Source organism: Haliaeetus albicilla, chromosome 4, assembly GCF_947461875.1.
Source record: "Haliaeetus albicilla chromosome 4, bHalAlb1.1, whole genome shotgun sequence".
NCBI lineage: Eukaryota > Metazoa > Chordata > Aves > Accipitriformes > Accipitridae > Haliaeetus > Haliaeetus albicilla.
Window position 1 is genome coordinate 42,211,271 of NC_091486.1, and position 16,884 is coordinate 42,228,154.

Consider the following 16,884-nt stretch of genomic DNA (forward strand, 5'->3'; position numbering starts at 1 on the left):
TCGAGTCCCCCACATCCCCAAATCTAAGGCAGACCGACCTGAAAGCTTCGTGCCTGCCACTCACCAAGAGCCTTTTGCAGCCCAGAGCAGCAGAGGCATCACAGTCCAGTGCCTTCCTTTGCCAAAGGGGCTCTAATATTCTAGGGTAAAATGGGGAAAAAAAAACCCCAAAACAAACAAACTACAACATTTACAGCCCACAAATGAGCAACCTCAGGGGTGATTGCTAAAAATAACCCTGTCTCCTTGCTGCTGGAGATGAGGGGCGAGCTGCTAATTAGCAAATGCCATCACCCGGCCTTGTACTGTAAGGGGACCGTGTGATGGAGGGTCAGTCTGAGATGGTTTTCCAGGCTGACACTCAGGGTGACATTTCATGAGCGCATTACTGAGGGGTTAAATAATTGGTAGGGCTCCCCTTCGCCTTTAAAAGAGGATGCACACCAGGATTGAATTCCCAGGGGATAATTAACACAGCTGCAATTCTTCACTGCAATTCTTCAGGGCGGGGGGGGGGGGAGCCTAGTATTTTTAGTTAGGCTAAGAGCTATAGTTATTTTATTCCTGTAATTGGTGGAAAAAGGGGGGGGGAGGGGAGAAAGCACTGCACGGTTATGAGAACTGGAAAGGGTTTTTTTTATTATTGAATTTAATTATTTATGTTTGACAAAGAAGGGCCACTATAAACCAGCATAGCACAGAATACCTTTTCATATTATATAGAGCTGTTAAAGGGAAATGTTTTGGCACTATTTAAATATTATCTAATTTCCAATAAAAAACGGACAAAATCAATGCAGCCTCGGGATGAGTTTATATTTCACCGGGTGGCAGTTTTTAAAGGAGAACTGGTCCAGCAGCTCAGCCGGCTCAGCTCATGCGATTGCATCTGCAAAAGTTTTTTTTTTGGGGGGTTGCAAAGCATGACACCCCCCCCCGCACAAAGACACACGTCTTCGTGGGCGTCAATCTTGTGGTCTGACCCCCTCGCTCAGCCACCAGCCACATAACTGAGCAGCGCTGTCACATGGACCAGGGAAGGGGGGGTGGGGGGGAAAGCACTGAAAATATAAACGTGGGGACGTTTCGGTGGCAGGTTGGCTGTTTGCAAGGTGGCACCTGGCTCCGAGAGAGGAGATTAAACCTCCCAGCCCACGGTGCCTGGCTGGGGATGGTGTCCCAGGGGGGACAAGCAAGCATCACCTGAGAGAGCCACCCTCACGCTGCCGTCCCTCCAAGGTAGGCTTGGGCAACTGATGGTTTATCTTGTGGCATGGTGGCCTCACCATCCTGCCTGCCCACAGGATGCTCAGCATCCCCTCCCCACAACTGCGGGGTACCAGGGGTGGGGGACACAGCCATCACAGGGAGCTCCGCCACTCAGCCAGCTCATTTTAATTATTTTGGGGGGTGAGAGGGGGTGCGAGCTTTAAATCGGTCGTGCATTGCAATTTGCACTTGAGAGCGGCTGGAGGAGGCAGTGCCGCGGGCTGCCAGCCTTCGAGCTCCCTTGCCGCGCTGGAAATTTCCCTGGAAAAAAAAAAAATGCCATTTCCCACTGCCGGAGGGCAGCTGTAAATCACGGTGGCGATGCCAGGAGCTCTCAGCACAGGCACATCTGGACTCGCTGGATTTTTTAAGGCAGTCTCATGGTTTTTTTGAACCGGCAGGGCAAGTTATTACGGGCTGAGATCTCCCCGGTGTGAAGACTAAGTTGTTATGCGGCAGCTTAACTTGGGGAACAAGCTCACGCTGAAGTCATTTTGCTTCTGTGTATCGTGCTCTTTCATGTGCCAGGAATGAGTTTTCCTCATAATGTGAAGCCGGTGCAGACAATTTAAGTCATTATTAATAGATACACTTGATCTGAGGAAGTAAAATGCTTAATGTTTTGTTAAATGAGGTGTACTCTGCAAACAGTCACATGCGGGAAGAAGGTTAAGATGCTACCCCCATGTTAGAAATTAATGAGCGCGAGGCTACTGCTAATGAAGTGCTCATCCTCGCCAACGTTTGGGGCCTGATTCCATGTGGGAACATCTCTACTGAAGTAAGGACACATAAGGATGATCCCAGGCTCAATTTGTTGCAGGATCAGGCCCTCAGCTCCTCAGGGTCTCACCGTGTGGGGATCAGGATGCTGGGAGGACAGGTGATGCACCCAAGGCCATGCAGCATGGCAGTGGCAGAGGAGAGGGTAGGGCTGCAGGGTGCCAGCCTTACTCCACCACCCAAAATCACTGCCCAAAGGCGACAAGTAGTTTATAAGCAGTTGAAACCCCCCATTTTCCTTTGAAACCCAACCTGGGACTTCTCCCCCTCTCCTGGCCAGCCCCAGGATGCTCTGCAGGTGTCCTGGCTGCCAGCTCCTCTCTGCAGTAAATCACTCCTGCCTGTACAGGAGCGTTCCACTTAAAAACACAGAAATAGCATTTCATCCTGACATCACTTTCCACTCATCAGTGGAAAAAGCACTTGACTTGGCTGGCAGGAGCTCAGGCTTGTGGGTTTATATGTGCCACTCAGCTACAAGAGGACTTTTTCTTTCTACTCTTGCTGGCCCTGGCTATTTTTAACCCCCTCCGTCAGTGATGTTGTTAATCCTGTCATTACTGTGACCCAAGAAGTGTTATATACAAATAGACACTGATTAAAAGGCTCACAAGAAGGGGTCACAGGGTATTTCAACACACTCTCAACAGCAGGTTGATGCCAGACACATACACACACACACACACACACACCCCTTGCAAAATTAGCCCACGTCTGACCGGGAAGGTCTAGACTCCTTGCTAAATATACCCGGCTGCCAGCGTGGGAGGTGGCCCATGCCGCGGGAAGGCGATCCCCTTGGCACGTGAAGGCAAGCTTCCTCCACGCCGCTGTGGAAATATTACAGGGTTGCTAATGAGCAGAGAGGGAAAGTGAGCCAGGGCTGCAGAAACATGACCCAGGACAAGTCCCTGAGGAAAACGAACCCAGTCTGTGCCACTGCCTGGGTCTCCAAGCCTTCTCCTGCACCTGCTAAGGTTCCCCAGGGGATAACAAGGCTATTTTTCATACCAAAGCAATGCTTTGAGGAGGTGGTTCAGTTGATAACAGGAGGGTGAAGGGGCACAGAAAGGCTGGAGGTAGCAGAATAGCAACAAGTGGTAAAAAAGAGAAAGATGAGGGGATCTGGAGGTTCAAACCAACCAAGCAGTTGTGGACAGACAGACAGGTGAGAAGGCCAGCCTTCAGTTCAGAAGGAGAAAGAAAATGGGAGAGACCACATAGGTTGCCATCAAATTAGTTCCCACTGCAGCTGTGAGTGAACAAGGACCCCAAGGCAGAGGGGTCCTTCACACAAGGCATTAATTTACACAAGAACCCCAAGTCAGACCCCCCCCCAGCTCAGCGTGACCCCATCCTGGACAGACACATTGATTTTTATGTGGCTCCGTGCTCTTCCCATGGTCTCTGGGGCCAGGTGGCTGGATGTTACCACAGCCCTGCTGAGGAAACCCCCAAGAAACCTCCGACGAGCCTTGCAGTGGTGGATGGGTCGCCCCGGGCTTGGCACAAGGATGCTCATGGTCACCTGCAGGAGCCCAGCAAGGTCCCCGCTTGCAGGGGGGTATGGAGAAGGTCCCAAACATTTCTTCCAGGTTGACTCCACACAGAGGGAACCACGAAGCGTTTCAGCAGTCCTTCCACATCTAGTTGCTTTGATAGAGTTTAACGTCTTCCTGAGATCCCCTTTGATTGTGTTTATTCCTTGAGGAGGTGGGGGGGGAGTTGTGTTGCTCAGAGCCTCCAAGTCACGAGATGCCGAGGTCTATTCTCGTCCCTGCTGCGGACTTCTCCCGTGACCTTGAGGAAACGAGCCACGAGCCTTGGGGCAGCGGGAGCCAGGGACACTTGGCTGGCATCCGTCCCTGTGCTTAAACGGCAACAGAGGCTGGGCCTTTTCTCTCTCCTATACAAGGCATTGAGCCCCTGCCAAAGCCCTGGGAGGATTTGTACCTCGCTGGCCTTTGCCAAGTGCTTTGCATCCCTGCAGGGACACGCCAGTGTTCCGGCCCGCGTCGTGTTGACCACTAATGTGATGCCCAGATTTTTCTGTATAGCAACCACGAGACTGGAAACAGGTATGAGTGCCTTAAAGAAAAAAACAGCAACAGTGTTAGGCAGAGAAAAAAAAAAAAACACTTTCTCAGAGCACACAAACGAGGTTAAACCACAACAATGAGGTTGGGCACACAGGAGCTGACTAAATTTCTTTTTTTTTTTTTTTCCCCCTAAACACTAGGCACTGTTTTCCTCCCAGCCTAAACACTCACGTCTCAAGCTGCTGCCTGGACTTAAACCGGCAATTTAATCCAAGAGGTGCTGCCACAACACAGCCCAGTGACCATTTGACCCTCATTGTATCGCATGCCCGTTATCATCTGACCCCACCGGAGTTATAAATACAACAACAATAGAGCCTTAACTGGATTATAATTAGACAATGAGCCCAGGAGGATGGAAACAATGAACTATAAAAGCCCGTCTATCCTCCCAGCTAGGACCTACACACATGGGAAGCAGTGGAATGGGCGAGTTACCGGGACCTGTAACAGAAAAGCTACAGATTTCCCCCAAACTGGATTCGGAGCATCCTCTAACAGCTCGCACTCCCGCCACCAAGTATTACACAGCCCTGGTCACGGGAGACCTGAGAAGCCTCGAGGTCCTGACTGACCAATACTATCAAGATGTCAACCTGGTTTTTGAGATCAGTAAAAATGAGCTGGAGTGGCAGGTGAAAAGCCAAGCCTCTTTTGGACTCTCAGGTACTTTTCCTTTAAAGGCCAGTCCAGAAAAATTAAAACAACAGGTATTTACTAACCCTAAATAGGAGAGGTGCAGTGCATTAGGCTGTTTTTATAGACCCTGCTCCTGAGGTGGCTGCTTTCTGGTTATCTGACTGCGTCCTGCAGCCCTATCCATAAATATTCAGCACTTTCTTGTGTTATTTTCTTCTCTTCTGCACATACTAACCCACCAGAGGGGCAGGGAAGTGTTAGAAGCTTGTGTCCACATGAATTCTTCAGGTGGGGATGGGGTGCTCTGTGGCTTAGGCATGCTTGCAAGAGGACTCGCAGTCCAAGTTGCCTGTGCAGGGGTCAGCAAGAGCAACCTGGGCCTATCTGGGAGGAAGAAGATGCTCCCAGGGTAGTGATACTTGGTGCCTCCCAATCCCAGATGCTCCCCATGGTCCCAGATGCTCACCGGGCTCTGTGCATCTACTGATGGTCCGGGAGGTTCCAGAGCTGCTGGGAAATGCAATGCCTTGCTCCAGCTGAGCCCAAACCCAATGCATCCCATTCCCAGCCCTGCATCACCCTCCCACCACCCTCCCACCCAGCTTGGGTGCCTTCAGGCCCAGCACAGTCCCAGCAATGACAGTTTTTTCCTCCCGTGGGTGCAGGTGAGCTGCCTTTTAGCTCCTGCCAGCAAGGTCTTGCACACAGGGGCCCCTGCACAGCTGGCTGCGGGCAGGGTATTGGTTTACCCAGCTCATACCATATGAAATCCTGCTCCTGGATGCACATATGCCAGGGGAATTTTGCTTCCCCTCTTGCCAACAGCCCTCGGAGCAGCCACCAAACCGTAACCGGGCTCTTTGAACCCCTCTAAAGCTGCCAAGGAGCTAAAAGAAAAAGGGAAAAAGCAACGTCTTGATCCTCTTTATTCACAAGGCTGGCGTGTGGGGGACAGGGGAACCCAGTGGGTCAGCCCTGGGCATCAGCCCTGCTCCCTCCACCCCACAGGGCTGTGGTCGCTGGAGTACAAGCGGGAGCTGACCACCCCGCTGTGCCTCGTCGCCCACCGGGGTCACGCAGCCTGCCTGCGCCATCTCCTCCGCCGACGGGCCGACCCCAACCTGGCGCTGGGGGGACAGGGGCCCCTGCACGAAGCCTGCCTGGGGGGGCACACCGACTGCGTCGAGCTGCTGCTGGAGCACAAGGCTGACCCCAACCTGCAGAGCGACGAGGGTCTGGCCCCACTGCACCTCTGCACCACGCAAGACTCCTTGGGGTAAGGAGAGGGTCCGCCCTATCAGCATCCCCCCCACTGACAACCTCGCTCTGTGTACCCTGCATGCAGACCCCGGTGCTTTTGCCTCTGGGCGGTGCAAAAGAGATGCCATGGTCCCTGGCAAGGCTTCCCATATGCTCCCACATTTCCGGGCTGCATCAGCTGCTGCAGCAAGTTCAGCAGAGCCGAAAAGGGACTTTTCAGTCCCAATCACATTGCACGGCCCGGGTCTCCTTCCCATGAACAGGAACAGCCCAGCCCAGCTCCACACGCTTTTTCTTCTTCCTCTTCTCTGATGATTTCTCTCTAAAAAATCACTATGATGTCCCACATCCCAGGTCCAGCACAGTTTCCCCCTGGGAGATGCTTGGGATGGGTCCAGTCATGGGGTACATGGGTCACCCCAACCTCCTCAGCCCCACGCTGACCCCACCCGTGAGGGAGGTCAGTGCCAATCAGGATACCCACTCCTCCTCAAATCCCAGCCCCAGGGCTTAAGGAATGCAGGATGGGGTCTGCAGGATGGGAGCAACCCTCCCACCTCCTCACCTCGCGCAAGCCACCTATGGGTCCACCTCGGTTTATAGTCAGGGCTAAGGCTCGGCCACGTGCATCTGCTCCCTTCTCACCCTGGGTCAGCATCAGCATCACACAGAGATGGGCATAAATGTTGCCTTGAAAAAATAAGCTTTTCATGCACGTATGTATGTCTCAGTAGGATTTTAAGTGCCTGAATCATTAGACCCAGGGAATAGGGATTTTTATTTTTTTTATATAAAGAGCTCGGCCCCTTGATAGCCTGACAAAACTACTTAGGGCTGTAGCAAATTTCATTGCCTGCCAGCTTCAGTGAAAACCCACCCCGGCTTCAATCCTATCCCCTTTAAGCAGGCAGCAAGCTTAACTAGAAGTAGTTGGTGAAGGCAAGGTTCCCACTATGGATCCAATGCATCGTGGGCCAGGTGTCAGGGAAAGAGCTCTGCAAAAGGAAAGCAGACAGAGAGGAAAAGGTTTGCAGATGTAAATATCTTGAGCCTGGCTTATAAGTAAGAGTCTCTGCAAGACAGCCAAAAAACAAGATATTAATCAAATTTTGGCTCAGCCAAAAATGTAGGGATTAATCAAACGCATCCTTGGTGCAATAAGGGTTGGGGGGAGTGGGATGGGTAAGGGAGGATGCTACAAGCAGCCCTCATCACTAATAAGGAGCTGGTTTTAATTCCTTCACCTGTGTGCCCTTTTTACCTTAACGTCTTCTGTCTCCAAACCCCAAGCTACCCTGACAGCCCCAAGGGGGTATTTTAGGCTTCACCGACTGACTTTCCCCCCGTTGAGATGGGGCACAGAAACCAGCTCGGTGCATGGAGGAGAACCCATGGCCCACAGAGGTCCAGGTGTCACATTTTTGGCCAGGTGCTTCCCAGCGTGGGAAAAAAAAAAATATATATATATATTAAAAATGAGCCTTTGTCATGGATTTACATGTTATTTCCCCCAGAAGGACGAAGGGGGATGGCAGGTGAGCCAGCAAACGGCAGCGCGAGGATCAGACAGACGCAACGTGGAAACAGCTGAGTTATAAGCCCTTGAATATTGGGGCTTTATAATGGAAATGCTGAGAGACCCTTAACTACGCTACCCAGCGCTACGGGGGCTTCTACAATAACTAAGCTAACTCCCTTGAAAGATCAAAAATTAATAGACATTTCAGACAGGTTTTGAGGTTTCGACCACTGCTTTTCAATCGCAAAGACTTTGCTAAAGTTAGAGACTGAAGAGGTCAAGCTTTAGGTAACACAAACATTTCCTCTTTGATTAGGGGGAGACTACTTTACCTTGCCTTTTTTTTTTTTATTTTTTTTTATTGAGTAGTAGATTTTAGGTCATCCTTAATTTTTTACTGACAATAAAGAGCAGGTCATTGACCTACATAGAGAGCTATTTTATTTTTCTCCCTCTCGATAACAATGGCCAGAACACCTATGTGCCGGGTTCTTCTGTATTCCCATATACTCGGCAATTCACCATGGGGGCAGGACTTAAAACCTTTGAGCCTCTCAGTGACTGGGATAAAAAAAAATTATCTGGGCTTCCTTCCAGCCATTTGAGCTTCAGAATCCATGAGATTTCAACAAAAAGGATATCAGAGCTTTAATCTAGGAGCTTTTTGAAGAGATGGAAAAAAAAAAAGTTCCAGTAAAGTTCAGTCTTACCTTCTTCACTTTAGGAGCTGTTCATGCCAACGTCGGCCTATTTAGTAGAGTTCCTCTCCTTGACCTCTTTTTTACAGCGGAGATAATTAACATGGTGGGGTAAGATGAGTCTCTAAATTCACTGCACTCTCTCCCTGGCGCTCTCCCATTTCCCTCTTAAAGCTGGGATGATTAAAGGAGGCTGCCTTTATTGGCACCCCGAAAAAAAATAAAATTAAAATAATTGAGGAGGAGAGGAAGAGTCTCAACTCTCCCAGCAGTGCCGGGGGGAAGAGCAGGCGTGGGGTGGTGGGAAGGCGCATCGCAGGGATGTGGGATGTAGCTCCCGCCTCCCATCATGGTACCTGTAGCAGAAGGCATGGTGAATGCTACCACATTTGTAGAGTCCTCCTTCAGATCTGCGAGTCGGAAAAAGCTCTCTGAAGATCCCACGTTTCCCGTGCAACCAGGGAGAGCCTACCTGGAGAGAAATCCCCCAGGGCTTGCCTTCTCCAGCCTTCCACATAGGGAAGAGGGCTTAGTCAAACCAAGGGATGAGAAAAGAAGATGTCACCCCTACCTCCCTGCAACTTGGGCTTATGGCTGAGTGATGCTGTTGCGTTCACTTCTTCAAGCTTTCTCTCCACTTTGGGAGCTGAAACCAGAGTTATCTTCTGGCTCCGAGCCTCCAGCTCGGAGGGATGGGAGATAAATGGTGGGATGAGTCAATGCAGGAGGACAGTCAGTGTCCGTGCAAGAAACGATAGGGTGCGAGTGCAAGAGCGGCCAGCTCAGGGAGACAGGACGGGTTTAGCTTAGGGGATGTGAGATGAAGATAGCTCATCATGGGAGGACTTAGCAGAAAACAGGAGCCAAGCAGGAAGACAGGTACCTAAAAAGGCAATGCAATCAAGATGGCAAGGGTCCCAAATGACAGGGAGATGGGTGCTAACCTGCTGGTGGTGGACCCGGCCCCATGGCACCCTCCGGCTATTCCAGCATCAGCCCGGACACTCAGCCCTTTTGGCTGTGGGAAATAAGCATTACTACAAATAAAAAAAGACCACAGATTTTTAAAAGCCAGCGTTTAGCATCATCTAGTGCCAAACCTCATCCTCTGCTCCATTTAGCGTTGCTAAAATGCAAAGCTCGGAACATTTGGAGCCATCGTTTTGGAAACTCGGCCCCCCGCTGGGGAAGATCAGCTCCTTAATGAGTCCTGGGCAAGAAATAAAGAGCCCAAAAGCAGACATTGAGTGCAACCCAAGGCCTGACCCTGCTTTTTGGAGAAGCTGCTCCCCAACTTGGTGTGACAAAATGAGGTCTCATACAGACGAGTACCCACAGCTCACAAAGCTTTGGCAAAGAGATGGCGCAGAGAGCGATGCCCATGGGCTGGCGTTTGCCCCGCGGCGGCCAAGTGGTCCCCATGCCGGCACGGCCAGCCCTGCCTTCAACCAGCCCTCGGCACCAGCATTGCCACAGTTCACCAGTGGGCTTGCGGTGCCCAAAAAGGGTTTTAACTTGTAAAGAAAGACAGGCTTCCTTTCTCCTTCTTTTAGGGAATTAATAAGAATAATCCTTGCATTCAGAGCCAGGCTTGGGGAAGGCTGTTTTTCCGAGTGGGATCAATCCTGCAATAAATCACAGACAGATTGGGAGGTGGTCACTCAGATGCCTTGAAAAACAACCAAGCCTCACTCCGACCCCAGGGAAGGGGAAAAAAATCCAAATGGGATTTTTCCTTAAGAAGACCAAGGGCCTGAGTGGATTTTTGAGACAGGAATTTTCCTCCAGCCTCCGCTGCCCCAACCTCCTGCTCCTCCTGCTGGTTATTCATTGCATCCCATTTCAAGCTAAATCCCGCATTCCCAGCCTGGGCATTTTTCATCCCAAATTGAGCAGCATCCCGCTGCGATGCTGGGAGCTGTGGCCAGCAGGAACCATCCTGGCAGCAAGAGGGCAGGGGAGGGTGATGGGCATGTCCTGCCCAATGCAGCACCGACGTCTGCCCTGACTCTATTGATGAATGAAGAAGGAAAACAAAACCCAAACCATTTTATCCCATTTATTTGAGCCAGGACCCCAGCACAAGGCAAACCTGTAGTACTAACACCGGTTGTCACAAATTAGTGCAACTTTAACCTAACAAATGACTTGCCCAAGCAAGGAGACATTCGGGTGTGTTACCCATCACTCGCAAATGAGTTAGGAAGGGTTTGGAAGTGAGTTTAAACTAGGCAAAACAAGGCATAGCTGTGCACAAGAGTGGCTCTTTGAGGGCTTGCTCCAGGGGTATCGCTGCTGCCGGTGAGCTGCTCAGCCAGGTCAACGGTACCCAGCTGGGTGGAAAAGAAACTGGCTTGCTTTGCCATGCTGTGTCTGAATTTCTGCTGAACTAAACCTATGGCTTCTTGCAATATTCCCAGAAAATTGGAGAGGAGCCCTCAAAAAGCAGCAAGCTATCGCTGTGCCTCATTTAATGGGATTTTAGTCTAATCTGATGGTGCACAACAGGGTGTTAATAAAAAAACCAAGAAGCCAGAAATGCTGGCAAAGTGTTAGAGCATATGAGTTCATCAGCAGAGATGAGAGGCTAAAATAAGAACGTATAGCCAGCAAACATGAACGGCATCTACCCAGCACCTGCTGATGCCCCATACATTCAAACAGGAGGCATGTACTCCTCGTGGGGGCCTGCCATTTCCATTAACCGGAGGAGATCACCCCTTATTTATAGCCCCTCACTAACGTTCCCTCTTTGCCAAGGGAGGACTACCCAGGGGGGAAATTCAGTATAAACCAACTTGGGTTTCTTCCAACAAGAACTTGATAAGAAAAGAGAATAACCCTTCAGCAAAATAGCATCTGGGAGGGATGGCATTTCCACTCTGGTATCTCTAGAAGAAAATTTGGGATGTCTAGCAGGAGGCCAAGAGGAATACAGGAACTCCCTGTATTGAACTCCCATCCTGCTCTCAGTAAGGGAAAACCCCGTGGCAGAGCGAGGATGCTGGGCTGGAGGGGCTGGGCTCAGGTCTTGGCCTCGCCAGGCAACCCATGGTGTACCATCTTTTACCTGGAAATTAAGGGCAGGGGAACATTCCCTCTGTCTTGCCTATGCCGATGTAAATCTTCAGCCTGGGTGCTCTCGATACACAGTGCTTGCCAAAACTGGCGTGGTGTTTGTGCTCAGGGTCTCACGGCACAGCCACCTCCTTGCCTGGGAAAGAACAGAGAAGTTTTAAGCGTGATCTATTAAAAAAAGAACAAAAGGGGATTATTCTCCTGGACTAGGCTGCTGCGTGTTTAGCAACCAAGTCAAAAATACATTTTTTTTCCCATTTTTCCCCCACAGAACCATCCCTTGGTTTGCCCCAAATACGTTATTTTAGGGTGCCAGAGCTACCTGTGACATTAGGATTAAGCTAACCCAGAGAGCTCCCAAGAGAGTCATTATAATTAGGGCTACAAATTCCCTGCTGTCAGGTCGGACAAGACCAGTGAACATGACCAAGTCGTGGTGTGATTTCCTCCAGCAACAGACCCCCTCCAACAAAGTTTTACCGACCAGCAGCAGACAGCAAGCACCAAAACACACTCAGCGAGATAAGCCATTGCTTGAGAAAGGGATTCAGCACGTTTTAGAGTAAAAAGGGAATTGTAAAGTAAGGATCTGGGGATTTGGGGGCACACACTCAATCTGCTCACCCACAGCTGCATCCCCAGGAGACACCATCCACACCAGATGCCTCCAGGGAGGTCCAGCATGGTCTGGGAGCATTACACCTGCAAGGGCTGCAGAAACAGCCTGTCCCCACAGGTCCCGCAGGATCTTTCCTGGTAAACTGAGGCTTGATAGCAGCCTAAGGAGGCATTTGCAGATCCTGCACCACCAAGGACAGGGAATGTCTCAACAGCTCCTATCAAACCTTGGGGAGGTGATGCTGCAGGTCCAGAAGGATTCAAGTAGCATTATTATTATTATTATTATTATTATTATTATCCCCACATGTGTTAGCATTCATCTGGGTCAGGCAAAATGAGCAATGCCCTGGCACCATCCTTCCTCCCCAGGGCTCTTCTTCCTCCCCATCCCTCTTGCTGGAGGGATTAAGCTAGGGCTCTGCTCCTCCACAGCTCCCCCTCATTTTGCTTCTGTATCGGCCCAGAACCCCACTTAGGGCTCTGGGTGATGCCTGAGCTAAAAGAAAAGTGTATTAGAGGAAAATTAAACAGGTGGGGGGGGGGGGGTTAAAGGTTGATACACCTCCCTGGACTCCAGTCAACCACTGCTGAGGCTTCCTGAAGGACTGCTCTTCCCACCTCCCTGGCAGCAACTCTTGGGAAACACAAGCTGGCCACATTTTCAAGGTCTCACTTGTGGGTCTGGCCCCCCTCCAAAAAATAACTCCTCAGTGCCACAGCGGTGAGCTCAGCCCCACGCACTAACCCGGCTGCCAACAGCCCTGCCCGGGCGGTGACATTGAGCCGCGTCAGCCCCAGTGGCTCGTGGCGGAAGATGGAGCAGTCACTTTGATTCACTTAGACTGGCTGATCACATCCATTTACTCACAAACGCCAAAGTTAAAAAAAAAAAACACAAAACACATTGGGGCATACCAGGCATCTTTAATCCCCGTCTGTTGTCAGAAGGATGCAGGCAGAAAGCTCTGATGGGAACCAGTGCCCCCACTTTGCAGCAGCCATGATGCCTCTTTGCAACCACACATGGTGATGTTAGAGGTAAAGAGAGGTACGAGTAGCGACTGAGGATGGGGAGGATTGCTTACCTTGATCTTTTCCGCCTGGGAACTGCAGGTGCTGCTGCTCCATCATCACCAGGTGCCAAACAAGCCAGCAAAACTCATTTCTGCAGGCTTAAACCACCTGCAAAGGTGTTTCTTTTCAGGATGGGCAGAAAACACAACCCTTTAGTCCTCTCTGGGGCGGGACCCCCAAACAGGTGTTTGGGTCCCTTAACGGGAGAAGGAGAATCCATTTTTATACGAAAGTAAACTCACAGGGAGCTCTTCTGCTGCACAGAGCCTTTATCAAGCATTTCGCTCCATATCAGCTTGGTCCCAGCACAGATTAAGCTGGAGGCAGCAGTTTAAGATGTTTTCAGCTGAGAAGCTCTGTGGATGTCAGCCAAGGGGTGGGACTGTATAGATCATCTCCATAGCACCCCAGGGCTGCACCCGTGCCGGGAGATGAAACTGCAATGGACGGATTGATGGCACAAAGGGGCCCATTACCCTATGTGTCCTCATCGTGACTGGATGCATCCTTCACCGGCCAGGACTGACCCAGCTGGCATGGCTAACTGTGGGCACCGCTCCCGGCGCTGCCCGACCACTGGCACAGCTGGGACAAGGATCACTGTTCTGTGGTGGGTCTAGGATGGTGGGACCCTGGTGGGTCAAGGATGGTCAATGTAGTCAAGGATGGTCAGGGATGACCATTCATGAATGATGCTGGTCAAGGGCAAGAGGGAGACATTGCCCAAACCACCATTACCACCACTGCAGCAGGCACCACCAGGGCACAGGGTCACCCTCCCCAGCCTCTGCTGCTCCCTCCCAAAATCCTCATGTGCCACAACCCCTGTGGGACCCCAGCTCCAGCATGACCCTCCTCCCCACGCCGCTTCCCGCCTCATTGTCCCTCACAGCTCCCACTCCAGCCCATGCCCCCCAAAACCCACCTGGGCGGTGGAGCCCCCCAGCTTCCCCATCTCTTTGCAGATGCGCCAAGCTCCTGCTGAGACATGGGGCCATCGTCAACCTGCCCAGCGAGGATGGGGAGGAGACGGCGCTCCACGTGGCGGCCAAGCACTGCCTCTGCGACCATGCCCGCCTCTACCTGCGGCACGGGGCACGCGTCGACGCGCGCAGCGCGCAGGAGGACACGGCCCTCGGCATCCTCTGCGGGCAGGCACCGGGTGCCGGCGAGGGCTGCCTGCAGCTTTGCCGGCTGCTGGCTGCCCACGGCGCTGACATTGATGCCCGGGATGAGATGCGGAGGAGCCCCTTGCACAAGGCGTGCGGTGCCGCCAACGCCGGCCTGGCGCGCTTCCTCCTGTGGTGCGGGGCTGACGTCAACGCCATCGACTACGACGGCGTCTCGCCCCTGGGCTGCGCGCTGCAAAACGCCGCTTTCAAGAGGGATCTGCGGCCCCACCTCACCGTCCAGCTGCTGCTCAACCACGGCTCCCAGAAGATATGGCCCCCCGCCTTCGTCAAGGTACCAACCCAAAACCGCTCCCGTGTATCCCCTGGCACCCAGGATTTTGCAATTGGGTTTGGGGTGCTTTGGGAAATAAAAAGCCGGGGGGGTGGGGGGGGGAGAATGTGGGAGAGCTTCCAGATCCGGGAAGGGAGAGGGGACCATGGCATCGGGGTTGGCGATGCTACTGGGAATGATGGAAATGAAAACACCTGTGGTGTGGCAGTGGGGAAAAGCAGGCAGGGTGAAGGGTAGGATGGAGCCAGCATGGGCAGGGGGGTCTGGCAAGTTTCCCGCCTGGGGATCTCAGAGACAGGCTTGGTACATCAGCCTTCAGTGCAGCTGCCTTATGGCTCTGCGTTTCATTGATTTTACATCAAACAATAAAGAAAATATTATCCTGGATTATCACGCACAAGCCAAAAATGTAAATAAGAAGCAAGGGCCGCATCCAGAGGAAGAAGTGCCACAGCGAGGCAGGTCTTCCCACTGCTTCACAGATGGAGAAAAATCTCCAGGGCAGGCCAGGACAAACCCTACGCCTGCCTCATACCGACATGGGACTATCCCAGCCTGGACCATGGTGGGGTGGGACAAGCCGAGGCTGCAGCACGTGGATGCTCTGCCCCTCTGGGACATCCATCTCTGTCTGAACCCCCTCCCCCTTGCCCACGACTAGGTACTGAAATCCTGCGCAGCTGTACCGGAGATCATCGAAGTCCTCTTCAACTCCTACTCGCAAATCTCCATCTCCGAGAAGTGGGCCGAGGCCGTGCCGGAGGAGGTGTTTCAGGTGAGACGGCGCTGCTGCTTTGGCAGGGATGGCTAAGCCCTGAGGAGGGGGTTTTACCCACTGAGAGGTGTTTTTCCCCACCCAAACTTCACTTGGGTGGGGAGGAAAAAAAAAAGGAATGGTCCTCGGAGCACCACTGCACTCCCAATTCATCGCAGCAGCTTTTTGCATCCCTTCAGCTTCATCAACACCAAAACCCCCATTCCTGGCCCTGGCCTGCAATAAAATACAATCCCAGCATTTGAAGTGACCCTGGAGCCAGACCGCTGCCTGGCAGGAGCCCACACCACTAATTTTGGTTTTAAAAAGCTTGTCCCCAGATGTGCAACAGGTACGGGCAGCCTGCTCTTGAATGATCTCGGATTGCTGCCTTACCCCCGCAGGTCTTTGGTTAGCTTGGCTGCAAGGGGGGGCCAGCTGCTGAAATGCAAATAAACCTCTTCAGCATGTTCTAGGGGATTGAGAAGTGATATTTTTTTTTATTCCAAGCTAGGGAAAGGCTGAGGCTTCACAGACCGATCCTGCTTTGTTTCCCCATCTCAGAAACAAGCGGGTGTCTTCTGCTTCAGCTCTAAGGCTTTCTGCAGGAATGCTGCTGCCGGTGGGCATGAAATCACCCTCCCCAAACAGTGCCTGCAGTGAGGCTGGGTTTCTTCACGTGTGCTTCCACAGGAGAATTCCTCACCCAGCCTTTAAGGCCTGCAGGATCCATGTCAGTGCACGGAGCCCTAACCCATGGGCAAACATCGTCGCTGGGTTTCCTACCTCCTCCCCTTAGCTCTTCATCTCAAAAGTACCTCTTGGCTTGTTTGGCTTAATCAGGCAAAAAAATCAAACCAGCTGATGGTCTTGTTTTTTTCTCTCCCCCTCTCTCTTCGCAGCAGCACCAGCTATTCTATGAGTCCTTTTTCCAGCTGGTGGGCACAGTCCGGTGCCTGCAACATCTATGCCGCTCTGCCATTCGGAAAAAGTTTGGCAGCAAATGCCATTGCCTTATCCCCTTGCTGCCTGTGCCCAAGCCTCTGCACAATTACCTGCTGCTGGAACCCGAAGGAGTCGTGCTTTGAAGGGCCAAGAGGAGCCGGCCGAGGTCTGCCGTCCAGCCCTCCCTTACCTCGTCATCCCTCGGTGTAGCGCAGCAGCATCCATTTCTGTCAGCCAAGCGGAGGAGAGCCAGTTTTCGTGATAGATGGTTGTTTTTCAGGGATTTATAATGTAACTAAAATGTGCTTTCGGCTGTAACTTTGTATAGATTTTTTTCTAATTGTGCTTTAAATAGATTATAAAGAGTAATAAAATGATTAGTAGCTGTTACGAGCATGCTGCAGATATGAATAATACTCATTATAAAGGATCTGTGCGAAGCAGCGGGGCTCCTCAGGTGTGCAAAGGCAAGCATGCACGGCAGATGACTAAAATCAGCCCACGTGGGCATCAAATCCCCTTGGATAAATCTCCCCTGTGAGTGGCACAAGCAGAACTGGGACGAGAGGTGCAGCGTGGAAGCTGTTAGCAGGATCCAATACCCAGTGGCATTAATATAGTCTTTAAAATAGACCAAAAAAATCTATTTTTTTATGTTGATGCCACCAAGAAAGAGCTGGT

General features: G+C 51.7%; 1 protein-coding gene across 1 annotated transcript; it reads left to right on the top strand.

Annotated features, from left to right (window-relative positions):
- The first annotated feature begins 1,047 nt into the window (after positions 1-1,047).
- Positions 1,048-16,593, top strand: ASB18 (ankyrin repeat and SOCS box containing 18). Its single transcript, XM_069782134.1, has 6 exons — positions 1,048-1,239; positions 4,292-4,817; positions 5,799-6,066; positions 14,006-14,504; positions 15,166-15,279; positions 16,161-16,593. The coding sequence occupies exons 2-6, from the start codon at positions 4,562-4,564 to the stop codon at positions 16,344-16,346; spliced, it is 1,323 nt and encodes a 440-aa protein (XP_069638235.1). The 5' UTR covers positions 1,048-1,239; positions 4,292-4,561; the 3' UTR covers positions 16,347-16,593.
- The last annotated feature ends 291 nt before the right edge of the window (positions 16,594-16,884 follow it).

Bases quoted from the DNA above. Each gene is read 5' to 3' on its own strand.
- ASB18 (XM_069782134.1), top strand. From the start codon at position 4,562: ATGGGAAGCAGTGGAATGGGCGAGTTACCGGGACCTGTAACAGAAAAG. The intron at 4,818-5,798 runs GTACTTTTCCTT...TCCACCCCACAG, and splicing joins AGCCTCTTTTGGACTCTCAG to GGCTGTGGTCGCTGGAGTAC. The intron at 6,067-14,005 runs GTAAGGAGAGGG...ATCTCTTTGCAG, and splicing joins ACCACGCAAGACTCCTTGGG to ATGCGCCAAGCTCCTGCTGA.